The 27,214-nt window shown below is 32.6% G+C and overlaps 1 protein-coding gene across 1 annotated transcript; it reads left to right on the forward strand.

The window, feature by feature from the left end:
• The first annotated feature begins 14 nt into the window (after positions 1 to 14).
• On the forward strand, positions 15 to 26,860 carry LOC127705596 (KRR1 small subunit processome component homolog). Its single transcript, XM_052209931.1, has 11 exons — positions 15 to 96; positions 8,636 to 8,835; positions 9,100 to 9,234; positions 15,294 to 15,419; positions 15,831 to 15,914; positions 16,394 to 16,450; positions 20,145 to 20,315; positions 20,647 to 20,724; positions 21,389 to 21,494; positions 22,269 to 22,318; positions 26,129 to 26,860. Exons 1-11 carry the CDS (start codon positions 84 to 86, stop codon positions 26,159 to 26,161), a joined length of 1,053 nt encoding a protein of 350 aa, XP_052065891.1. The 5' UTR covers positions 15 to 83; the 3' UTR covers positions 26,162 to 26,860.
• The last annotated feature ends 354 nt before the right edge of the window (positions 26,861 to 27,214 follow it).

The raw sequence follows: 27,214 nt of genomic DNA on the forward strand, positions 1-27,214 counted from the left end.
AAGATCATTACAGGGGGCATAACCCGTGTACTAAATTGAAAGTAGATACAGCGTGAGCAATGCTTTGATATTTTAAACAGACCATGGAAAGACAAGGTTTGCCAGGGGCGGATCCAGAACCTCGATGTCTGGGGGGGCACCATGAAACCAAATTTAAAGATTTGTTTAGAGATAAAATTGAGAATGGAAATGGGGAATGTGTCAAAGAGACAACAACCCGACCACAGAACAGACAACAGCAGAAGGCCACCAACAGGTCTTCAATGCAGCGAGAAATTCCCGCACCCGGAGGCGTCCTTCAGCTGGCCCCTAAACAAATATATATACTAGTTCAGTGATAATGAACGCCATACTAAACTCCAAATTGTACACAAGAAACTAAAATTAAAAATAATACAAGACTAACAAAGGCTAGAGGCTCCTGACTTGGGACAGGCGCAAACTAAAATTTATAATAAATCTCTATATTTGTGATAAAATTAAGTAGAGGTTTTGACAAATTTATGACATCTTTATTCCGAGGTAAATTTTTTTAGATAAAAAAGTAATCCTTATTTCATCTTTTTTTTTTTTGCAGTTTAATCTAATTTTTTTCAGATTAATAGTAATCAGAAAATGTATGATTACATGTGACAACATTGTGAAATGCAATTGATTACTATGATTACGATTACTGATTATGATTACCCCATGCCTGGTTTAGTAAAAGGACAGGTTCTGTGGTGATAAAACAGACTTTTTCTAGTAATTTATTTATAATGATTAAAAAAAGGAATTATACAACACGCAAAACCTATATATACAACCTTTAGAGACAGACAATTGTAAAACACGTAATGTTCCTTTTAAATAGGTGGAAAGTAGTATACAAATCTTGAATGGATTGAAACTAATTGCACAGTATTTTGATTCAAATGTGTCGGACAAAATGCAACATTTCTGACGATTTTGGCTTCCTTGGTCATCTATGACATAAATATACCATAACATTCAACCAAATCAGGTTGACATCCTTAAAATCCGACGAGTAGAATTCAATTGTATCTATGATGAGTTTATTTACCTATAGGAACCCATTATTTAGTACCTGCCTTGTAAGGTGTAATACCAACGAAAATAGGTCGAAAAAAAATATTCCCTTGAATTTGACAGTTGTAGGTAATTGATCCTACATTTCATTGCAGTAAAACATTTCTGAGTCATAAACATATATCTTGGGTATTTCAAAGCACCATTATTTCTTTATTTGGAGTTTCTATAGAATATTTTGGAAACTTGAGGTTACATTGCAGGGGCGGATCCAGAACCTCGATGTCTGGGGGGGGCACCATGAAACCAAATTTAAAGATTTGTTTAGAGATAAAATTGAGAATGGAAATGGGGAATGTGTCAAAGAGACAACAACCCGACCACAGAACAGACAACAGCAGAAGGCCACCAACAGGTCTTCAATGCAGCGAGAAATTCCCGCACCCGGAGGCGTCCTTCAGCTGGCCCCTAAACAAATATATATACTAGTTCAGTGATAATGAACGCCATACTAAACTCCAAATTGTACACAAGAAACTAAAATTAAAAATAATACAAGACTAACAAAGGCTAGAGGCTCCTGACTTGGGACAGGCGCAAAAATGCGGCGGGGTTAAACATGTTTATGAGATCTCAACCCTCCCCCTATACCTCTAGCCAATGTAGAAAAGTAAACGCATAACAATACGCACATTAAAATTCAGTTCAAGAGAAGTCCGAGTCTGATGTCAGAAGATGAGATGTATATATGGTGGTGGTGTCATGTATTGGGGATGATGGTGGTCGTGTGGGGGGGGGGGTCAGGTCTTCATTTCTATATCTTTTAATTAATTTTGGGTCCATTTCTTTCTACTCATTTATTTGCTGCATAATGTCCTCTATTCTTTATAGTTCAACACCCTTAATCTGTTTTCTATATTTTTTGGGCCCATTTTTTTCTAGTCTACTTTTTGACCATTATTCAGTCTAATCTGTAAACCCCATTCATACCCTCATTCACGGTAAACCATTCATACCTCATTCCTGACGGTAACCTATTCATACCCTCATACACGGTAATTGAAACAAGAAAATATATACAAATATTACTGTACTATAAGTAGGTTTTCAAAAATACAACATCATTTTATTGATGATATATATCAGCAGAGACATATAATACAATATGTCTCAGATATCAGGCACAAACCATTCATGTTTTGTGGAAGGGGGTGTTTTTTTTAAAGACAAATCGATGGTTTCCATAAAAAATATGAGGAAAAGAAACACGACATTTGAGTTTAAATAAAAATGCTGTATGCATTGAAAAAATTGTTTGTTGTTTAATAAAGTTCGAAAAAGACTGTTCTGAGAAAGACACATTCCCCAGAAACCGTATACAATGTGAGTGTTTGGTAATATAAAGACGTATATCTCATATCGATACTAACCTTCTTGACACTAAACATCTATTTTTACATATTCTTTTAAGACCGATTTTAGTTGGTAATTTCTTTCCTGATAAGAAGATTTCACTTGTTAATCGATATTGATCCTGTTAATATATTCGTATTAATTCCAACCAGCATGTACATGTACATGTAGTTTACATAAATGCTTTTGGATATAGACATTAATTTACACAAAGGTGTCAATATTTACACACCCATCGATAACTTGTCATAAATCACGCATGTTGAAGCTGGGGTTAATTAATGACCAGTTTAGGAAGTCAAATCAAGCTGTGTCTTGATTTTCTATCTAGATATCTAGATAAGCAGATACAGTAGCAATAAAACTATGTGAGAATTTTTTTTTGTGACCTCGACTGGGGGGGCACGTGCCCCCTGTGCCCCCCCGGTAAATCCGCCACTGTAAATTGCAAAGTCATTATCATTCATCCAACTATAGTACATGGCCAAAAGTGTTACATTTTTTCAAAATATTTTGGTTGGATTTTACAAACCATGTGTTGAGAGATACATTTGTTTATTTGGTCATAGTTTTGTCTTCAGTTGTTCTTTGATTTCTCCTGATGTGGCATACATGTGATGGACTGTGAAACTCAGATCAGGAGATTGGGAAATTTTGGTCAGGAAATTAGGACTCAGATCAGGAGGTTTTTAATCGACATAAATTTTGTCGTAAATGTAACCGTGTGCTGTAAAAATTGTCTTTTAAAGTGTGTTTTCTTCAACTTTCAATCCGAATGTATTATATATTATGTATTATGTTTATAGTACCCTTGTACTTATAAAGTTTCTTTATCTTTATATTCTACATGTTCAATCTAACATTCTTATTTTTTGGTCTGTTCTTCAAATTTTTCAATTCATATCTTTTATATCATTATTCTATAGAACATACATTGCAATCAGATCATTTGTTTAACTATCTGCATTTGCATTCAGATCATTTGTTTAACTATCTGCATTTGCAATTAAGATTTTTTTTTTTTATCTTTATTTGCAATTAGATTTTATTTGATTAATCAGAAACTTTTTAAGTTTATCACAAGGGTCATAGTTGTTATAAATTCAATTTAAGCCTTGAAAGAAAGTATAGAACCCTCAAATAATTTTCAAATTATTATTTTTTTTATTTGTCCTAAGACATTTAAAATCATTTAATTGCCATCCTTTTATGATTATTTGTTCAATTTATATTTTATTTATATTCTTTTAAAAATTTACATTATTTAAAGGAAAGTAACTTTAAAACAGGATAAATCAATGGAAGTAACCCAATAAATACACAAAGTTTTTATTACACAACAGCAGTTAGCCTGAGGTAAAAATCGTTGATTACCAGTATGTTTGACACCCAAGCTGACAAGTGTAGCCATATTATTATGCATGTTAATTGATTTACAGGTAAAATATAACTTCAGGTAATGTCAGTTACACCAGATGTCTTGAGATGATATGTTGGGCAGAAATTTTTCATTCATGAAAAATTTCATACACGGGATTTTTTTCTCTTCAACGGGAGGTCGGGAGGAGACCCCTGAAAACGGGATTATTGTACTCCCGTCTGGAGGTTCACATGTATGTGTGGACACGTATTAAATTTTTGTACAATTTAATTTGGTTGTAATATATAGGAAATCTCTTTATCAAAAATAGAACTTGTGTAATATGCATTATGTTTATAGTACCCTTGTACTTATAAAGTATAAAGACAATACTGAACAAATATATCTTTAAACACAAAAAACAGATATATGCCTGTTTTGTAGACTTTTCCAAGGCATTTGATTCAATTTGGCATGATGGGTTATTTGAAAAACTTTTAAAACTAGTAGTCAAAGGACATTTTTTCCAATTACTTCACCATATGTATAATAATGCAAAATTTGTTGTAAAAAAAGATAACACTATTACTGAGCCATCTAAATTAGGAAAAGGTGTGCGACAAGGCGATGGCTTAAGCCCCCTCTTATTTAATATATATGTCAATGATATTGATTCAATTTTCCCCCAAGATTCATGTTTTCCGGTGCAGCTTATAGACACTAGAATGAATTGCTTATTATATGCTGATGATTTACTATCTGAAAGCAAAGAAGGTCTTCAATCCTGTTTAAATTCTCTAAAAACATACTGTGATAGATGGAAGCTGAATGTCAATTTAAATAAAACAAAAATTAGGATCTTCAGTAAAGGTAAAAAAGATTTCAAAAAATTTAAGTTTTTTTTATAATAACCATGATAACAAAGAAATTGAAATTGTTGAGAAATATAAATATCTAGGTATTATCATTTACTTTAATGGAAATTTTAAACATGCTGCAGAACACTTATACAAACAAAGCTTAAAAGCACTTTTTTCTATGCATTCTAAGACATTTGGATTCAATACTATAGATCATAAACTAAAATTAAAACTATTTGATACTCTAATAAGACCCATAAGTACTTATGGATCTGAAATATGGATTAGTGACTACAATATAAAAGACTCAAATATTGATAAATTACCTTTTGAAAAAATTCATAATAAATTCTGTAAAAATATTTTAGGAGTTCACAAGAGAAGTTCAAATATGGCAGTGAAGTGTGAATTAGGAAGACAACCTACTTTGAATCATATACTAATCCTAGCCCTTAAATATTATGATCGACTTAAACAGCTTCCATCTGACAGACTGCTTAGTGAAATATATAAATTAGATCATTCATTATCTACTGATGGACACAGATCTTGGCACAAATTTATCTCGAACTCTATTGAAAAATATAATTTAACAGACAATAATCTTAATTTAAAGAACTTAAAGGAAAATATTAATAACCAACATTCTAATAACACTTTGCATAATCTAAAAAAATTACGTTCTATTGAACAAGACAATAAATTACATTTCTATGCCAATATTTATTCAGAAGAATTTAAATTGCAAAATTATCTATTGTATAACTAATATAACAAGAAATCTTACAAAATGAAGAATTAGTTCCCACCCTCTTTTGATTGAAAAGGGTAGATATTTCAGACCAAAAATTGAGAGAGAAAACAGAATATGCTTGAACTGCAATCAAATAGAGGATGAAAAACATTTCCTTATTTATTGCAAAAGATTTGAAAATTATAGAAAACAACTATTTAATAAACTAAATATTAATTCACAAGATCTGTGCCCTGAAAAAGTTATGAAAACCATTATTAGTTTACTTAACCCACAAAATATTGATGATACAAAAAATATATATGCCATTACATACAATTATGCTTTGAATCTTTGTAATTTTATTCATTTAACCTTGATTTAATATTTTGTCATACATAATATATATTTATCTTTCTGATGTAATATCATGTTAATGTGGGGGAAGACATCATTATACTTTGTATAGATTTTCCTGATTTAATAAAACTTGAAACTTGTAAACATAGTTTATATAATCAGAAAATGAAAAAATGCTCCAGAACAGAAATTCAACCAAATAAACAAACCTGTGATAATTCTGCTTCTATTGGTACACAGTTTTTGTCGAGCCTGCAACTTCTGTCGCAGAAAGCGAGACATAGGGATAGTGATCCGGCAGTGTTAACAAACTTCTTAAAAGCTTAATATTTCAGAAGGTAGAAGACCTGGATCCTTCATACTTTGTAAAAGATGCCTTACATGTATGTCATGAAGTTCCCGTCTGTAAAATGTCCATTGTCCTTGAACTCATTTTCATGGTTCAGTGACTACTTGAAAAAAAAGTTAAGATTTTTAGTATTCTTAATTTCTATCTTCTTATGAGTAATGCCCTGATTCATGTTTTTTTTTAAATCCAACTAAAGTAGAAATGACTCCAAAATATTTTTGGGAAAAACTTAATTTTGTTGGAAATAAATGCATCCAGGTCTGATCGCTCTGATTCATGTTTGCCCTGGTACCTGTTTGCCCTAATATCTGTTCTCCCACGGTCCAATCGCACTGGGTTTCACCCTGATTTTTATTTTATTTTGTTGTCTTGTCATATAATATAAATTATTTGAATAAGTTATTTTAAAGTTTGTTGAAATTTCACTGAATGTAGCAGATAATTTTTATTCTTTAATTTGTTACAGGTAAAACAAAATCCAACTCGAACTTAGTCATTCGCATCAAACACTAGTTATGTCCTAACACCTTGAGATCAAAGAAGCCAAGCTGCGAAAAAAATTTCCCTTTAATGCAGATTATAAACCTTAAAATAAACCATAATTATTGATATTTTTTTTTATAAAAATCTATGGGCAAGTGAACCCAGGGCGTATGGACCCCTGACAACATTTAATTAGAGCAAACGGACCAGATACCAGAGATGTAAAGTTAAAAATGACAAGTGACGAATACTTACGGCCACTCACTGTACTTGTACTGACTGTGAGTCTCATTGACTCAATATAACATCCTTCACTTCATAAATACATATACCATATATATGTAAGACACAAAATGTGCACCAGATTTAAGTTACAAACACATTTATCTTGTTTTGTAACCTCAATTAAAGCAATGGTTACAGTGGTTACATACAATGTATATGACAAATATATTGATCTTGCAAAGTTCATGACAGATAAGTTGATTACATTGATTACATAATTATCATTACATCTCCAGTTCTCCACCTGTGATCTAGTAATCTCAGTCTCAACCTGTGATCTAGTAATCTCAGTCTCCACCTGTGATCTAGTAATCTCAGTCTCCACCTGTGATCTAGTAATCTCAGTCTCCACCTGTGATCTAGTAATCTCAGTCTCCACCTGTGATCTAGTAATCTCAATCTCCACCTGTGATCTAGTAAACTCAGTCTCCACCTGTGATATAGTAATCTCAGTCTCCACCCATTACCAAAAAGTTATTGTTATGTTTAAGACTAATTGTCACAATGCTAGGTAGGGTTAGGAACTCCTTAATTACAAATGTAACAATAATATTTGTGTATAGGGTTATATTGTGCATGTTGTGTTATTTTTACCTTAGCTCTTGACAAGGTGTCCCACATCATATTCCTACTTAAACTACATCCTGATGGCATCAGAAGTAAGACAAACAAATAATCTGGAGCATGAAATATCAAGGGTTATGGTTAAATAAATGGTACTGGCTACAAGATATTGTTACTTTTTGGACTAATTGCTGGAATGCAAGGTCAGGTTGGGAACTGATTGATTTAATATGGATGTAACAATAGTATTTGTGTCTACAGTAGCGTTGCATTATTGTTACGTCAATGTATTTCGATGTATGACACACATTAAAATACAACTTGAAAAACAATTAATTTTGAATCAATTTAATAATACAATATTGTATGTACATTGAAATTTATGTTTTTTTTCATTTTTTCACAAATATTGTTAAACCATAAATTGGTATTCAGTCAGTTGTAGACAATTTTGATATGATATTTTAGATGTTTTATGTTTTTGTAAAATCTTGAATTGAGGGTCTTTTGGAACCAACTTGAATTAATTTGTATAATCATTTAAAATATTAAAATAACTGAAGTTTATAGGATTTTTTCCCCATTTTGTAACAGAATAACTTTCCACAATGAAGGAATATTTATTTGAAATTATGTGTTGTTCAGGAATAATTTTACTGCAAAGAAAGAACAGTATGATTTGGAGTCAATTACAAATAAAAGATAATTTTCTGATAAAGCTTTCAAGCTGAAATTTTAAAAATTGTGATCATTAATAATGTCATACAACTTTTTACTTTAGTATTGAGTGAATTTTGCAACTCCAAATAAGCATAAACATGTAAAATTTACCTTTTCTTTTTACAAAATATGCATTAAACATGTTAAAGTTACCTAAGTTACATGTCACAATATATTCTAAGTCATAGATGAAAATTTATTTTATTTTACCAAACCGCCATTTTCTTAGACACAAGTTTGCAGCAAAATAATGCTCTGTAACAAGGTTTAAAATTTCAATCATTTGATGGACCCAGACTACCTTCACATTTTGTAATAAAAAATTTAATAATTTTTTGACCGGTCAATCAATAGTGTGTTCACATGAGTATGCCCAGCTAGAACAGCTGTTAGTGATACATGTTTTTCAATAAATAGTTTCAAAAATATTGTAAATGACAAATATGTCGATGAACTGTGAAATTGATTTTCAATTTCAGATAAGAAATGGGGAAAGAAAAATGTTGAAAATGACAGTTTATTAGAAGTTCCCAAAGGATGGAAAGAACCTGGAATAACAAGAGAAGACAACAAACATGGCATGTTGGCAGAAAGTTCTTTTGCAACTTTATTTCCAAAGTACAGAGAAAAGTACTTAAGAGAATGTTGGCCTTTGGTTAAGAAAACTTTAGCAGACTATGTAAGTTTTAGATAAAATATCATATGTTCATGGATGCATAAATTCATGTTCATGTTCATAAATTCATGTTCATAAATTGAGGATAGATGTACATGAAACATCATGTTACCCTTATGGATGTTTTAGTACTATAACCAATTTTTCCCAAAAATTGTGCTGAATTATATTTTGTAGATGGATTCTCCTTTTAATATTGCAATACAAACATAAGTATAAATTGTTTAGTCACTCCAGTATCATGTAATGGCTATTTAAATCTTTCAGGAAATCAAGGCAGAGTTAGATGTAGTAGAAGGAAGTATGGCTGTATCAACCACCAGAAAAACTTGGGATCCATATTCTATTGTCAATGCTAGAGATCTGATCAAGTTATTGGCCAGGAGCGTTCCTTATGAACAGGTAGATTTTTTTAAAGAATATTTTTTTCTAGACTTCCCTTTCAAAGAGTTTCTGCTGGGATCCAGCTGTTATAACAGTGGTAGAATAAAACGTTAAAAAATACACGCTTCTTATTTAATGTTCTTTGATAATCAAAATTCTTTATTATCAATCAATTGTCAATATAAAAATAAGAAGATGTGGTATGATTGCCAATAAGACAACTCTCCACCAGAGACCAAATAACATAATAGTTTGTTTACATGAGAAGACGTAGCTTAAACATGGTAGTTTGTTTGCATGAGAAGACGTAGCTTCAAGCAATAGTGCATGTAAGTACAGCTGTTGGTAATAATATTCGTGTAGCCAGTCAATCTATAGTTGTTTACTTGAGTAGGTACAGCATGATAGTTGTCTGCATCCTCAAAAAGCTTTATCAAAGGAATACTTGCAGAACAGTTATAAGTCAAAATTTAACCAATGTTGTCTGCATGTAATAAACATGTTGTTTGAATCCTACATAGAATTAAGGATTTCTTTCTTTGGCTCATCCTATAGTAAAGATAATGAATATTTTGAAATTGTTTTTAAATCTTTTTTTCACGAAAACACTCAGTATGATAATAAGAATAATGTTCTTTGAAGACTTAGTGCATTCTCCTTAGGTTGTGCACTATGTCTTTAACCTTGAAACCTTTTTTCGCATTGTCAGTGCTAAAGACAACATTACTAATCTACACATCTGAATGTTTTTTTAGTTGCACATTGGTAAGTTAACAGTTCTGAATATTGAAATACGATAGCGAGAGTGGCATGGTGTCCTAGGGACGCATGTTCTTGTTTTATTTTAAATGATTGCATTTATTTTCAACATGCATCTTCTTTTGCCAATGGTAGGTAAATGTACTTTGACTGGATTTTTTTCAGTTTGAATTAATGTTTATGTGTAAAATTAGAGGGTACATTTTTAGCTCACCTGGCCCAAAGGGCCAAGTGAGCTTTTCTCATCACTTGGCGTCCGGCGTCTATGTCGTCCGTCGTCATTAGCTTTTTACAAAAATCTACTCATCTGAAACCACTGGGCCAAATTTAACCAAACTTGGCCACAATCATCATTAGGGTATCTAGTTTAAAAAATGTGTCTGATGACCCCGCCAACCAACCAAGATGGCCGCCATGGCTAAAAATAGAACATAGGGGTTAAATGTAGATTTTGGCTTATATCTCTGAAACCAAAGCATTTAGAGTAAATCTGACATTGGGTAAAACTGATTATCAGGTCAAGATCTATCTGCCCTGAAATTTTCAGACAAATCTGACAACCTGTTGTTGGGTTGCTGCCCCTGAATTGGTAATTTTAAGGAAATTTTGCAGTTTTTGGTTATTATCTTGAATATTATTATAGATAGAGATAAACTGTAAACAGCAATAATGTTCAGCAAAGTAAGATCTACAAATAAGTTGTCATGACCAAAATTGTCAGTCGACCCCTTTAGGAGTTATTGCCCTTAATAGTCAATTTTTAACAATTTTTTATACGACCGCAAAAAAAATTTTGTGGTCGTATATTGGTTTGACGTTGGCGTCATCGTCGTCGTCGTCTGGCATCGTCCGGCGTCGTCCGAAGACACATTGGTTTTCGCACTCTAACTTTAGTTTAAGTGAATGGATCTCTATGAAATTTTACCACAAGGTTCAATACCACAAAAGGAAGGTTGGGATTGATTTTGGGGGTTATGGTACCAACAGTAAAGGAATTAGGGGCCAAAAAAGGGGCCAAAAATAAGCATTTTTGTAACTTCCAGACATAACTTGTGTGTTAGTGTATGGATCTCTCTGACATTGTACCACAAGGTTCCATATCACAAAAGGAATGCTGGGATTGATTTTGGGGGTAATTGCCTCAAAATATTAGGAATTAGGGGCCCAAAAAGGGGCAAAAAAACAAGCATTTTTCTAGTTTCATGACAATAACTTGTGTGTAAGTGCATGGATCTTTCTGAAATTGTACTACAAGGTTCCATATCACAAAGGAAAAGCTGGAATTGAGTTTGGGGGTAATTGCTGAAACGTTTAGGAATTGGGGGCCAAAAAGGGGCCAAAAATAAGCATTTTTCTAGTTTCCAGACAATAACGTGTGTTCAAGGGTATGGATCTCTCTGAAATTGTACTGCAAGATACCATACCACAAAGGGAAGGCTGGGATTGATGATGGGGGTAATTGCCTCATTATTTTAGGAATTAGGGGCCAAAAAGGGGCAAAAAACAAGCATTTTTATAATAATAACTTGTGTGTAAGTGTATGGATCTTTCTGATATTGTACTACAAGGTTCCATATCACAAAGGGAAAGCTGGGTTTGAGTTTGGGGGTAATTGCCCTAATTGTTTAGGAATTTGGGGCCAAAAAGGGGCCAAAAAACACATTTTTCTAGTTTCCAGACAATAACTTGTGTTCAAGTGTATGGATCTCTCTGAAATTGTACTGCAAGGTACCATACCACAAAGGGAAGGCTGGGATTGAGTTTGGGGGTGATGAATCATAAGGGGGTTCAAAAAATTTGGGGGGGGGATTTTTTTTTTTTTTCCTTTTTTTTCTTTTTTTCCTTTTTTTTTTCTTTTAAAATTTTCCATTTTAAGTTGTTTATTTCTGATTTATATTTAAAAGCAAATAATAATGATATGGTAGGAGATACACACCAAACAGGATGTTTAAATTATTATATAAAAAGTATTGTGCAATAGCAAGAAATTTTCAATTGCACAGTATTGCACAATAGCAAGAAATCTTCAATTGCACAGTATTGCGCAATAGCAAGAAATCTTCAATTGCACAGTATTGCGCAATAGCAAGAAATATCCGATAGCACAATATTGCGCAATAGCAAGAAATTGTCAATTGTACAGTATTGCGCAATAGCAAGAAATATTTAATTGCACAGTATTGTGCAAAAGAAGATACTTCGTATAAATTGCTTATTTCTTGACCAATTTCAATGGGGTTTTATTCTTGAATTCTTGGGGTTCTTTAATATGCTGAATCTAACCATGTATTTAGTTTTTGGATTTTGGGCCACGTTTTTAAATTGGTCCACATTGAGGTCCAAAGGGTCCAAAATTAAACTTTGTTTGATTTCATCAAAAATTGAATTATTGGGGTTCTTTGATATGCCGAATCTAACCGTGTATTTAGATTCTTAATTTTTGGTTCCGTTTTCAAATTGGTCTACATTAAGGTCCAAAGGGTCCAAAATTAAACTTAGTTTGATTTTAACAGAAATTGAATTCTTAGGGTTCTTTGATATGCTGAATCTAAACATGTATTTAGATTTTTGATTATGGGCCCAGTTTTCAAGTTGGTCTAAATCAGGGTCCAAAATTAAACTTTGTTTGATTTCAACAAAAATTGAATATATGGGGTTCTTTGATATGCTGAATCTAACCATGTATGTAGATTTTTGATTTTTGGGCCCCGTTATCAACTTTGTCCACATTGAGGTCAAAAGGGTCCAAAATTAAACTTTGTTTGATTTCATCAAAAATTGAATTCTTGGGGTTCTTTGATATGCTGAATCTAACCATGTATTTAGATTTTGGATATTGGACCATAATAGGTGAATGTCCAATTTAAAATTTTTAAGTTCTTAGACCACATTCATTCTGTGTCAGAAACCTATGCTGTGTCAAATATTTAATCACAATCCAAATGCAAATCTGTATCAAGCTTGAATGTTGTGTCCATACTTGCCCAACTGTTCAGGGTGATCTCTGTGGTCGTATCAAGCTGCGCCCTGCGGAGCATTTTATTGTAAATTTTTGTAATCTTTTACAAAAATCTTCTTCTCTGAAACTACTGAGACAAATTTAACCATACTTGGCCATAATCATTATTAGGGTATCTAGTTTAAAAAATTTGTCCAATGACCCCGCCTTCCAACCATCATGGCCGACTTGGTTAAAAATAGAACATAGGGGTAAGATGTAGATTTTGGCTTATATCTCTGAAACCAAAGCATTTAGAGCAAATCTGACATTGGGTAAAACTGATTATCAGGTCAAGATCTATCTGCCCTGAAATTTTCAGACAAATTTTACAACCTGTTGTTGGGTTGCTGCCCCTGAATTGGTAATTTTAAGGAAATTTTGCAGTTTTTGGTTATTATCTTGAATATTATTATAGATAGAGATAAACTGTAAACAGCATTAATGTTCAGCAAAGTAAGATCTACAAATAAGTTGTCATGACCAAAATTGTCAGTCGACCCCTTTAGGAGTTATTGCCCTTAATAGTCAATTTTTAACAATTTTTCGTAAATTTTTGTAATCTTTTACAAAAAAATCTTCTTCTCTGAAACTACTGAGACAAATTTAACCATACTTGGCCATAATCATTATTAGGGTATCTAGTTTAAAAAAAATTTCCGATGACCCCGCCTTCCAACCATCATGGCCGACTTGGTTAAAAATAGAACATAGGGGTAAAATGCAGTTTTTGGTTTATATCTCTGAAACTAAAGCATTTAGAGCAAATCTGACATTGGGCAAAAATGTTCATCAGATTTAGATTTATCTGCTCTGAAATTTTCAGACAAATTTGACAACCCGTTGTTGGGTTGCTGCCCCTGAGTTAGTAATTTTACAAATATTTTGCAGTTTTTGAACCGGATTTTTGTGTCAAAAATGTCGGTTATTGATTTGGGGATGTACGGCGGGCGGTTGGTCGGTCGGTCGGTCGGACGGGCGGGCGGCAACCAAATGTTGTCCATGCATTTACTCATGAACCATTCAACCAAACCTTTTAAAATTTTAATATGTTGTTACTGACAACAAAATGGAGGTCAAGTTTAATAATGACGATTTTGACTTTTACCGTTCAGGAGTTACGGTTCTTGAAAGTTTAAAAAATGTCGTGTCCGTGCATTTACTCATGAACCGTTCAACCAAACCTTTTTAAATTTTAATATGTTGTTACTGACAACAAAATGGAGGTCAAGTTCAATAATGACGATTTTGACTTTTACCGTTCAGGAGTAACGGTTCTTGAAAGTTTAAAAAATGTCGTGTCCGTGCATTTACTCATGAACTGTTCAACCAAACCTTTTTAAATTTTAATATGTTGTTACTGACAACAAAATGGAGGTCAAGTTCAATAATGACGATTTTGACTTTTACCGTTCAGGAGTAACGGTTCTTGAAAGTTTAAAAAATGTCGTGTCCGTGCATTTACTCATGAACTGTTCAACCAAACCTTTTTAAATTTTAATATGTTGTTACTGACAACAAAATGGAGTTCAAGTTCAATAATGACGATTTTGACTTTTATCGTTCAGGAGTTACGGTTCTTGAAAGTTTAAAAAATGTTGTGTCCGTGCATTTACTCATGAACTGTTCAACCAAACCTTTTTAAATTTTAATATGTTGTTACTGACAACAAAATGGAGGTCAAGTTCAATAATCACGATTTTGACTTGTTCTGCTTTTCTTTGGTAAATTGTTAGAAGAATTTTGTGACAAGTTTGTTTGTTATTTGTAAAAACTAATTTTCTGAATGCTATATATTTCTTTTTTGATGAAATGAACTTCTTTAAAAAGTAAGCTTATATTGTCCATCAATAAACATATATTTAGATTTCTGATTTTGGGCCCACTTTTCAAATTGGTCCAAATAGGGGTCCATACTTGCTCATCTTTTCAGGATTCGACCTCTGCAGGAAAATCCGGTTTGCTGTCACTCGACAGCCTCTTGTTGTTATTATCTAAGATATCATTATAATATCTAATATCTAATACTATTAATTATGATTTTAACCTTATTTTACATGATTTCCATAGCATCAGTTAATACAGGTGAGCGACACAGGCTCTTGAGAGCCTCTAGTTCTAATATAGCATTTTCCAGAATATTCCATGCAAACATTATTTGCTGTAGAGAAGTTATGAAAAAAACAACAGCTTGCATTAAAAGTATACAGACTGTACTAGTCATTAATTTATGAAATTATGAATGACAATTAGTTAATTTGATAGCATTAGATAGAAACCCTGTGTGAGTGTGTGTCAATTTGTTTTAATTTCTTTACAGGCAATTAGGATTCTGGAGAATGATATAGCATGTGACATCATAAAGATAGCATCACTTTGTAGAAATAAAGAAAGATTCGTAAAGAGAAGACAGAGAGTCATAGGTCCAAATGGATCTACACTGAAGGTGATTAATTTAAACATATGATAAAGTTCTTCTGTTGCACATTATGCCGGTTAAGGACTATTTCAAGATGTCTAAATTTTTAAGCAGCAGCTTGAACTTGTGTGGTAGTAAGCCAGCATCAATCATTTCCCTCAAAAACAAAAAAAAAATCACAAGCTAAAAAAAAACATTTTTGAAAGTTATAAGATCTATAGATTCTACCAGATTAATTATGATATTATATATAAATTTGAGATACGGTTTATGGACAGAAATATGGACAGAAATATTTGTCACTTACAATATTTGACTACAAAATTTATGAATAACATGTATTTCATTTTTACATCTTATTTTCTTTTATTTCTACTCAATTCTGATTAATTTATAAGATTCTATGTAACTTCTGCTAATCATATTTTATCGAAACAGGCGATAGAGCTCCTAACAGAATGTTATGTTCTCGTGCAAGGTAACACTGTGTCTGCTTTGGGACCACATAAAGGATTACGAGATGTAAGTTAAGAGATATAACACTTTGATAAACTTAAAAGATTTTAATGTTAAATTGCATCAGTATAGAACTATTGTAAATCAGTCTCATTACATGTTTCCTCAATGGGGAGATGTTAAAAGAAAGTTAAAAGATGAGGGAAAAAATGTATTAAATTAAACATATTTAACTAACACTTTGAAGATGAAACTAGATTTTTTAAAGTAGGGAACTTTCCCCCAAAGTGTAGCCTTTTTAACTCATTGACAAAGAGATCAGCAAAAATCCTAGTAATTGGCAAAGGATTTGTTCTGAGTCTGTGAATAATATAAAATCCTTGCTTAAAACAAAAAATGATGTGCTTAAATAATGGGCTTATCAAACATTTTTTTCCCAAATATTTATTAAAGTCACTCCTTACAACTTAAACAATAATTCAAATATGTATAAGTTAGCTTATAAACGTTCATAGTTGTCTAATTGCCAAATTTTTATTTTTCAGGTCAGAAAAATCATTGAAGACACTATGAAAAATATCCATCCTATTTATAATATTAAGGTAACAGTTGGTTTTAGGGTGCTAAACAGTTCAGTAATGTGTAACACTTTGTTTGTATGTTGATGTTTAATGCAACTTTCAGTGCCCTTGGCTATATCAGTGGTTTGGTTTTGACAGGTTTTACTATGATTTATGCTGAAAGTTGTAACACCCCTAATTTTTAGGTTTTTTTCATGAATGGCAGGTAAAACACTATCATTGTTCATGAACATTAATTAAAGGGGCACTAGCTGTCAAATTCATGTTCACCGATTAGATTCAAATTCTCATATTTCATTTATAACAATGTAAAACATTTATCCATATTATAAATAAAGAGCTGCTGAACCAACGCCTCCTATGTTTTGTGGTGGTAGAGTTCCCTTAAGTGGATACCAGATGGTATGCAGGGTTGTCAGATAAAAAAATCAAAAACCGCTACATTGACAACAACACTTAAGTGTTATTGTCAATGCAGCGGTATTTATCCATATTATAAAAAGTCTAAAATAAACAATTTACAGGGTATGAGCTCGAGAATATTTAACTTCTTTTCGTGTATATTTTAGTCTAGACGCCATCTAATTAACTATCGAGTTGACCTCGGAGACCTCCGATGGTCATATAAGCGATATAAACATAAATATAGATATAAATAGAAACGAACTCGTGCATTTGGATTTTTTTCTAGGTCTGTTTAATTTCATATTATAGAATAAAAATATATGTTAACCATCGTTTTTACCTGTATAAGAATGATATATTGTGGATCGAATCAGTCAATCAAATGATTTACCTTTGTTTCACTTTCAATGTTTCTAAGCTTATTTTGACAAATTTGAACCATACTGGCCACTAAAAGCGAATTATTATTTCACTATTTCACTTTCATTAATGATTGAACAAAACAAATCATATTTTAGATTTTTTATATGTCTCGTAGCTAGTGCCCCTTTAAAGTACATAAAAATGAGAGTCATTTATTGAAACAAGAGACTCCTACATTTTATGAAGGTGTACTAGATATGATTTCATGTTTATTTTCCTTAAATAACAAAACCAGTATGCATTCTACAGTTAAAAATATGCCATGTAGATAAAGTACTTGACAACGTGTTACCATTGTTATTTCAAAATCTATGTTCCATTTGTAACTTTATTTATATAAATGTAAAATTACATCTACGATACATTTGTAATATTGTAATATAAAATTTACGGTTTTTGTCAAGCCTGCGACTTCTGTCGCAGAAAGCTCGACATAGGGATAGTGATGTGGGGGCGGCATTAACTAATTACTTTAAAGCTTCATATTTTAGAAGGTGGCAGACCTGGATGCTTCATACTTTGTATAAAGATGCCTTATGTTATGAAGTTTCCGTTTGTCATATGTCCGTTGTCCTTGACCTCATTTTCATGGTTCAGTGACTACTTTAAAAAAAAATTAAGATTTTTTGTAATGTTAATTTCTCTCTTATTATGAGTAATAGGATAAGTGTATTTAGTAGGAACGTAGGTCCTTGCAAGGTCCTCATGCCTGTCAGACAGTTTTCATCTGACCTCGGCCTCATTTCATGGATCAGTGGTTGAAGTTAAGTTTTTGTGTTTTGGTCTTTAGGAAGGCCGTATGGTGACCTGTAGTTGTTCATTTCTGTGTCATTTGATCTCTTGTGGAGAGTTGTCTCATTTGCAATCATACCACTTCTTCTTATTTTTAAGGTTAAGTTTTTGTGGTCAAGTCCATATATCAGATACTATAAGCAATAGGTCTACTTTATTTGGTGTATTGAATGATTGTAAGGTGTACATGTCCATGACCTTGACCTCATTTTCATGGTTCAGCGGTTAAAGTTAAGTTTTTGTGTTTTGGTCTTTTTTTCTAATACTATATGCAATAGGTCAACTATATTTGGTGTATGGAAATATTTTACAATGTACATGTCAGTCTAGTAGGTTTTATTTGACCTTGACCTCGTTTTCACGGTTCATTGCTCAGTGTTAAGTACTTGTGTTTTGGTCTGTTTTTCTTAAACTATAAGCAATAGGTCAACTATATTTGGTGAATGGAATGATTGTAAGGTGTATATGTCTGTCTGGCAGGTATCATCTGACCTTGACCTCATTTTCATGGTTCATTGGTCAATGTTAATTTTTCTTGGTTAAGTTTGTTTCTTAGAAACTATAAGCAATAAGTCAACTATATTTGGTGTATGGAATGATTGTAAGGTGTACATGTATTTCCGGTTTGTTTAAATCTGACCAACATTTTTTTGGATCATGTTAAGTTTATTTGATACTTGTTATAAAGCTTTATATTTAGGACTATCAACATGAAATCAATGGTTAGTAAAGTAGGCGAGACATTTCACCGTGTGCCTGTGTTAGTTAATCAGAATCTATAAGCAGGAGGTTAACCATATTTGGTGTATGAAATGATTGTACGGTGTACATGTATGTCTGGCAGGGTTCATCTGACCTTGACCTTTGTTTTCATGGATCATTGGTCAATGTTAAGTTTTTATGGTTTTGCTAGTTAATCAGATAGCTATAAGCAGTTGGTCAACTGTATTTAATGTATGAAATGATAGTAAGGTGTACATGTCTTACTGGCAGGGTTAATCTGACCTTGACCTCATTTTCATGGTTCATTAGTTTATGTTAATTTTTCATGGTTTTGTCAGTTTATCAGGTACACAAAGCAGTAGGTCAACTTTGTTTTGGTGAATGGAATGATTGTAAGGTGAACATGTCAGTCTGGCAGGGTTCATTTGACCTTTATTGAGTTTATATGATTAAAAAAAAAGCAGGCGAGACATTTCAGTGTGTGCACTCCTGTTGATAAAAGGCAGAGACTTTAAACCTTATATAGACAGACAGCCTATCTGGTGAATGTCAACATGACAGAAAACCAATAGACATTTTGAGATGAACATTCAGTCTACATCAAATGACTACCTCTAAATTGGCCTGAATATAAAAAAGTAGGGAATCAATTTAACAGAGACTAAATACTCAGCAATGTAAATGATGTTTTAAAATTTTTTATTTTTTGTGAATAAACCAGTTTTTTGTTAAAAATAAAATAATAAATGGGCATTCTTTTTGTTAATGTCTACAATTTGCTTAAAAACAATGTGGCAGATGAAACGCAATTTATGTAGAACTAAAACCAGACCTTGCAGCCATAAAAATTTAGAGTATGATTATCGTATTCAGACTCAGAATTCATCCAATCAAAATACTGCATTTAGTGTTTTGAGTACAAATATTGTAATCCGAGTACTGAGTACAGTTTTATGACGATAGGCCCTGAACTAAGTATTATTGTTTGAGTTGTAAAAGTGATCTGCTGATCTGAAGGAAGATTTTTATGCCCCACCTACGATAGTAGAGGGGCATTGTGTTTTTCGGTCTGTGCGTCCGTTTGTTCGTCTGTTCGTTCATCCGTCCGTCCGTTCGTCGGTCTGTCCCGCTCTAGGTTAAAGTTTTTGGGCAAGGTAGTTTTTCATGAAATTGAAGTCCAATCAACTTGAAACTTAGTACATATGTTCCCTATGATATGATCTTTCTAATTTTAATGCCAAATTAGAGTTTTCACCCCAATTTTACGGTCCACTGAACATAGAAAATGATAGTGCTAGTGGGCATCCGTGTACTATGGACACATTCTTGTTTTACCATATTAAGCATAACTATACTGGCATTATAATTGTAGACATTGATGATTAGAAGAGAATTAGCAAAAGATCCTCAACTACAAAATGAAAGCTGGGATAGATTTTTGCCAAAATTTAAGTCTAAAAATATCAGTAAGAGGAAACAACCTAAGAAGAAGAGAATAAAGAAAACATATACACCTTTCCCACCTCCACAGCCAGAGAGTAAGGTAGGTTTTTTGTTAATATTTAAATGTCTGGTACATGTGTAGGGTTAGGGATTATTTTATACTTTGGTAGTGGTTGCTGTGTGTCAGCTCTGTGGAATTCATTAAGCTGTGAGGCGATGTAAAGTTGCTATTGTAAGCACTAGATAAATTATGACATAATAGAAAAACAAAGGATATGGGGTATACATCCATGACACAAAATCAATACATGCACACATAAGCATCGTTAACCAATGGACTAGAACTGAAAGATGAAAGTTTCAGTGATATTGTGGGGGGTCTGTTTGCCTTATTGACGATGATGAATATTTATTATTTCTTCTGCTTTTAGGTTGATAAAGAACTTGCTTCAGGGGAATATTTCCTGAAACCCAGTACAAAAAAGGCAAAGAAGCAAGCAGAGAAAAAGGTAATAAATTAATTATATGATTATACCCAATGTTAAAATAAAAATAGACAAAAATATTTGTAAAAGTTTCTGGAAAAAAATATTTTTCCATACTTCAGATTTCTATTCTACAATTGTCCAATTAATCAAGTTTAAGTTTTGTTTTTAAAAATCATTTTTGTCTATGATTTGTTTTAAAGATTAGTGATAAAGGAATTAAAGAGGATTTGTGTATTGAAAAAAACATAAAATGAAAAATATTTTAGCTGTAAATGTAAAGTAATTTATTTTATAACTCACAACAAACAATGCTACATTTCCATGAATTTATAGAAAATGCCTTGTTACACAATGAAAGTTGAAATAAAAATTTTAAAAAAGAAGTTTAATTGGTAACACTTTACAGGTATGCTAAAATAATACTGACTATAATGTTCAAATTATAGCCAGTCTGCTATTCCAAGAATAGTTATTTATGTTGTAGACCAGAAATACTACTTCTTGATGGCTTCATCTCCTAATTTTAAAGGATTGTTATATATTGAGATAACAATTGAAATGTTTCCTATATCATGCCCAATAGAATAGATGATTTTGAATACTATTTTGAACACTTACATTGAACAAAAAAATAACCAGTTAATAATTTTAATGATTATGTATACATTTTGTGGAATTTTATCAGGAAAAACAGAAAGAAGCAATTGAAAAGAAACAAGACAAGAGGGCACAAGCATTTGTTCCTCCACAGGAGACAGGAGAATCCGCAGCAAAGAAATTAAAGAAATCAGGTTAGTTGTATTTAATGCCCACTCACTTTTAAATAAAAGATTTATAGATTATCAATGATTCTTCAAACAAAAGGGAGCTTCTCGCATTCAATCTCATCAAAGGGCGACATGTAGCTGAGAAATAGAGTTTGAGAAATACCTTAAATAATCTGTTTATCGCTATTTTCCTAGTTAACATCAATAACATAGGCTTATGACGTCATACATTCTCTTTCTACTCGACTGAGAAAATCCAATATCACTGGAGTAGCGTGATATGGAAAATGATCACAAAAAAAAAAATCAAGGGAAAATTTGATAAAATAGTGATAAATTATTTTATTTTGTGAATTTGATTAAGGGAGTAATATAACCAGGATGAAATTAATCCATACTTGTTTCTAAATATTTAAAAGTCTTTGGTTAGCTACATCATCCAAACCCTTAGATGGTCCTTGGATACTGAAAAGTCTTATCTAAGCTACATCTTCTAAATGATTAGTCAGTTTTAATTATTGTTTCAATATATTGCTCCTTAGTAACTTGAAAAATAATGACTCCTTTACAACTTCACATTTTAAAAGTATGCATTCTTGAAAAAATAATTTCTATATTACCCAGTAATTCAATTCAATTTATTACCATCCAACATAATGCAAAAATTCAGTATGTAATAGAGTGCTACTTTGTATTGGTAAATTTATATTTCAAGATGGATGACATATAAAAGTTGTAATGTACTTATAAATATCTTTGTTAATTCGAGTAACATATTTGATAATTGCTTCATTTTAGATGATACAGTTAATGTTGAAGAGTTGAAAAAGAAAATCAGGAAAGCTCAGGTAATTGTTTGTCAGTTTAAAACACCAATTTCGAGTTCTTTTTTAAGACTAAGTTACCCTGGTTGAGACTAGGTCAATTTGCCTGAATGATGTCATTCAACAATTGACTCCTACTGTGAGGTAATAACATGAGCATTGTGACATCAAAAATGTAAGGGAAAATGCTTGATTGTGAAAGTCATCTATACCAGATCAAATTCACTTGTTTTAAATATTCCAAAAAGAATGTCACTCAATACAGTAGAAGTTTTTATATGAAAGTACAATATAGAATGAATTGTGTAATCTTCCTTAATAGAATTTGACTGCTATATCATTATGCAATATTGCATCTTTTATTGAGCCAGACAAAATAAATATTTAGCATATCAAGTGTTTTTTAATATCAACTTGAAAAAAGGAAAAAAAAGTACTTTGGCTTCACTTATCCATTGTAGGTTATGTGTAATCCATTGTCCGATAACTTTTTTTATTTGGTCAAATTCTCTGAACTGACATGACCCATTTGAAATTAATTTTGCAGAAATAAGTTGCACACAAAAATGTTTGGTTTGGTTTCAATGGAAAGAAAAAACGGGCCACATGGAGCAATTATGGAATCTAAAATGTTGATATTCATATTTCACTTATAGGGTCTTTGCATCGGCACTAAACACATTTATTTAAAAACCAGTTGTTGGCATGACACGGGTTATGTTCTTCTCATATATGTTATGATGGTATGATACTAAACCCCTAACGGGAAGGATTGTGCCTGATATTCATATGATGAAGACATAATCTTTCAATCAGTTTAATTGAAGTCTGGAGCTGGCATGTCAGTTAACTGCTAGTAGTCTGTTGTTATTTATGTATTATTGTCATTTTGTTTATTTTCTTTGGTTACATCTTCTGACATCAGACTCGGACTTCTCTTGAACTGAATTTTAATGTGCGTATTGTTATGCGTTTACTTTTCTACATTGGCTAGAGGTATAGGGGGAGGGTTGAGATCTCATAAACATGTTTAACCCCGCCGCATTTTTGCGCCTGTCCCAAGTCAGGAGCCTCTAGCCTTTGTTAGTCTTGTATTATTTTTAATTTTAGTTTCTTGTGTACAATTTGGAGTTTAGTATGGCGTTCATTATCACTGAACTAGTATATATATTTGTTTAGGGGCCAGCTGAAGGACGCCTCCGGGTGCGGGAATTTCTTGCTGCATTGAAGACCTGTTGGTGGCCTTCTGCTATTGTCTGTTCTGTGGTCGGGTTGTTGTCTCTTTGACACATTCCCCATTTCCATTCTCAATTTTATTCAACTCTTCAAACACTACATAGTCTAATCTGTATACCTTTAAATGAATGATCATTAGGAGACCTTTACAATTATTCTTGATTTTGTACTGAATGTTGGCTCCATAAGTCACCTTTAAACCCTATGGGAAATTACATTTTTGTTTTTACTTTGACCATGTGTATAGCCTAACCTGACAGAAAAGGTTTTTGATAAAAGATTTTTTTTTTGTCCTGATCTGATGAAAAAAGATGGAAAGCAAAGGCAAATATTGCATACAGCTTCACTGAAAACTGAATTGAAAATCCAAAAATAATTCATTTATCTCCTTTATTTTTAAGTCTCCCAAACGAAGTTTGGGAAGACTTATTGTTTTTGCTCAGTTCTTATTATTATTATTATTCTTCTTCTTCTTCCGCCGCTTTTAAATTTGAACTTGTCCGCACCCGTTCTCCAAAACCGCTTGTCAGATTAACTTAGGGTTTCACAATATGTTAGACTAACATGTCTAGTGGTGCAATCAGGGTTTTGTTTGTGCAATGGGGTTTATAAAGGGGTACTTTGAGGGGCAAAAAGAAAAGAGGGTTTTACTATAGAACCCTATGGGATTTTATTTTTTAAAATTTTCAAATGATTATAAATTGAAAACCATTTGTGATAGACACAATCTTTTTAATTGAAAATGTTCTAAAGGATAAAGCCCATTAAATGAAATACAGGGTTAGTCCCCAGGGGTCACCCCCACCCCCTGCCATTTAAGAAAGTTCTCATACCTTGTAAGTGGTCAAGATCCCCACCCCTAAACCATATATATTTTGGTTTGTCATGCTAAGATGGTTTGAATGATATACAGGGTTAGTCCCCAGGGGTCATCCCGACCCCCTGCCATTTGAGAAAGTTCTAATATCTTGTAAATAGTCGAGATCCCCACCCCTAAACCATATATATTCTGGTTTGTCATGATAAAGCACATCAAATGAAATACAGGGTTAGTCCCCAGGGGTCACCCCCACCCCATGCCATTTAAGAAAGTTCTAATATCTTCTAAGTGGTCAAGATCCCCACCCCTAAACCATATATATTCTGGTTTGTCATGCTAAGATGGTTTGAATGATATACAGGGTTAGTCCCCAGGGGTCATCCCGACCCCCTGCCATTTGAGAAAGTTCTAATATCTTGTAAATGGTCGAGATCCCCACCCCTAAACCATATATATTCTGGTTTGTCATGATAAAGCACATCAAATGAAATACAGGGTTAGTCCCCAGGGGTCACCCCCACCCCCTGCCATTTAAGAAAGTTCTAATATCTTGTAAGTGGTCAAGATCCCCACTCCTAAACCATATATATTCTGGTTTGTTATGCTAAGATGGTTTGAATGATATACAGGGTTAGTCCCCAGGGGTCATCCCGACCCCCTGCCATTTGAGAAAGTTCTAATATCTTGTAAATGGTCTAGATCCCCACCCCTAAACCATATATATTCTGGTTTGTTATGCTAAGATGGTTTGAATGATATACAGTGTTAGTCCCCAGGGGTCATCCTGACCCCCTGCCATTTGAGAAAGTTCTAATATCTTGTAAATGGTCGAGATCCCCACCCCTAAACCATATATATTCCTATTTGTCATGTGTCGAACATTTGAATGACGTATACGGTCAGTCCCCAGGGGTTCCCCCCACCCCCAATGTTCTTATATCTTGTAAATGGTTGAAATCCCCACCCCTAAACCATATATATTCCTGTTCGTCATGTAACGAACATTTGAATGATGTATAGGGTCAGTCCCCAGGGGTTCCCCCACCCCTCATTGTTCTAGTATCTTGTAAATGGTCGAGATCCCCACCCCTAAACCATATATATTCTGGTTTGTCATGCCAAGATGATTTGATTGATATACAAGGTTAGTCCCCAGGCATCACTAATGCATATTACTTTACTGGATCAAACCAATTTTCACTGGACATTGCCCAATGTCAGGCGACCCTGGGAATTACGAATTATGGGAGCTTCGTTTGGGAGACTTCGTAACAGCATCCTGTTACAATCATTTCTTGTTTGAAATATTATTGAATAAATTCTATCAAAATAGATGTATTTTTGTATAGGAAGACATGGAGAATGTTTGGTCCTATACCTTCATTGATGGTTCACTTACTTTGAATATTTTGCATAGCTTACATGTTAAAGTATTGCTATTTTAATTTCAACATTTGCATTTTACTATCAAAATAACAAAAAGGCAAGACATATCTCTGTGTCAACAGTTTATTGATACATTAACTAATCTGTTAACTAGTTGGTATTGAAAACCATTACACAATCAACATTTTATGGCTTACAGCATGTTGACATTACACTAATTTCATAGTTTAGTGTTACTTTTTCACCTTGAACACCACTTTGACTGATGCATACAGTTATGCCATAGAAAAAATGAAATTTAAACTCCACATGAAAATAAAGTATTTTACAGTAGACAACCCAAAAGAAGAGAATAAAAGAAATGTCATACATGTGGATGTTGTATTTTTCAGAAAAAGAAGATTGGTCAGTCATCTGGATCATGACAAAATGACAAATAAACTGAATTTCAACGAAAATACTGTTGAACAGAAATAACCAGGGCACATCTCAAGGTTTTCAAGATATGATGCATGAGTTATATTGGCAAGACAACAATATTAGAAAAATGAATTTTATTTTGAACTGTTTGATAGTTTTCAATATGACAAAGATTTGTGTATTATAGAACATTACAAATTCTCAATTGATGTCATAGGATAAGTTTTTGTGAAAATTTTACACACATATACTCTTACAGCAGGCATTTGTAGATATCATTGCTTTTATAATATAATTGAAGAATTCAAGAAATCTAAGCCTCAGAAATGTTATTCTCTGAATAACTATGGGTTAAATATGCATTTTTATAACAGTGTAGCCTAAACTAATTCAGCTGAACTTAACATGTTTATAGAGTTTGTTAAGCTGATGTTTATTTTTTTAGTGGGGATTTAGGAAATTGCTGATTGACCTTTTCTATCTGGCTCCACTCACTTGATAATTTTCTAAGCTTCTTGTAATTACCTTGTGTTATGGTCGGATGGATTACTTTATTAAACTAAGCAGGCTTTTTATGAGAACATGTATCATTGAAGTATTGATTTCACTAACAGTTTCATGATCTGTAAGAAAAGACTATTTTTCAGTGTTCAAATTGAAATAAGTCTTGTTTATATATATGTAAATAAAAGTTCATCATTTATTGCATGGGTTCATTGTCAATTGAATATTTTTGTTGTGTCTTGTCTGTGACAAATGTAACAGGAGGTTAAACATGTAAATACCCATAGAACATCATCAAAGGTCTCACTTGTGTGACTGAATGTTTTGACAATACAACATATAGAGTAGAAGTTTTGTTTTCATTTTGGGTTTTTTTTCCTTATTCTTTTGTGACCATATTTGGTACCTGTTTGTCAAGGTTTTTGTCATCCTGAACATGCATGAAATATAAGCCACTGGACATTAAGCGAACAACAATCAATCAATAAATCTTGGTTTATTTATTGATTTCAACTCAGTGAGTTAATAATGATTGATAGTAAACATTAGTTTAA

The sequence above is a fragment of the Mytilus californianus genome, unplaced genomic scaffold, assembly GCF_021869535.1.
Source record: "Mytilus californianus isolate M0D057914Y unplaced genomic scaffold, xbMytCali1.0.p SCAF_6, whole genome shotgun sequence".
Taxonomy (NCBI): domain Eukaryota; kingdom Metazoa; phylum Mollusca; class Bivalvia; order Mytilida; family Mytilidae; genus Mytilus; species Mytilus californianus.

What these genes read in the sequence shown, in the direction of transcription:
- LOC127705596 (XM_052209931.1), top strand. An exon ending in ATCCTATTTATAATATTAAG is followed by an intron (nt 16,451 to 20,144) that starts GTAACAGTTGGT and finishes TTATAATTGTAG; the next exon opens with ACATTGATGATTAGAAGAGA. An exon ending in AGAAAATCAGGAAAGCTCAG is followed by an intron (nt 22,319 to 26,128) that starts GTAATTGTTTGT and finishes TGTATTTTTCAG; the next exon opens with AAAAAGAAGATTGGTCAGTC.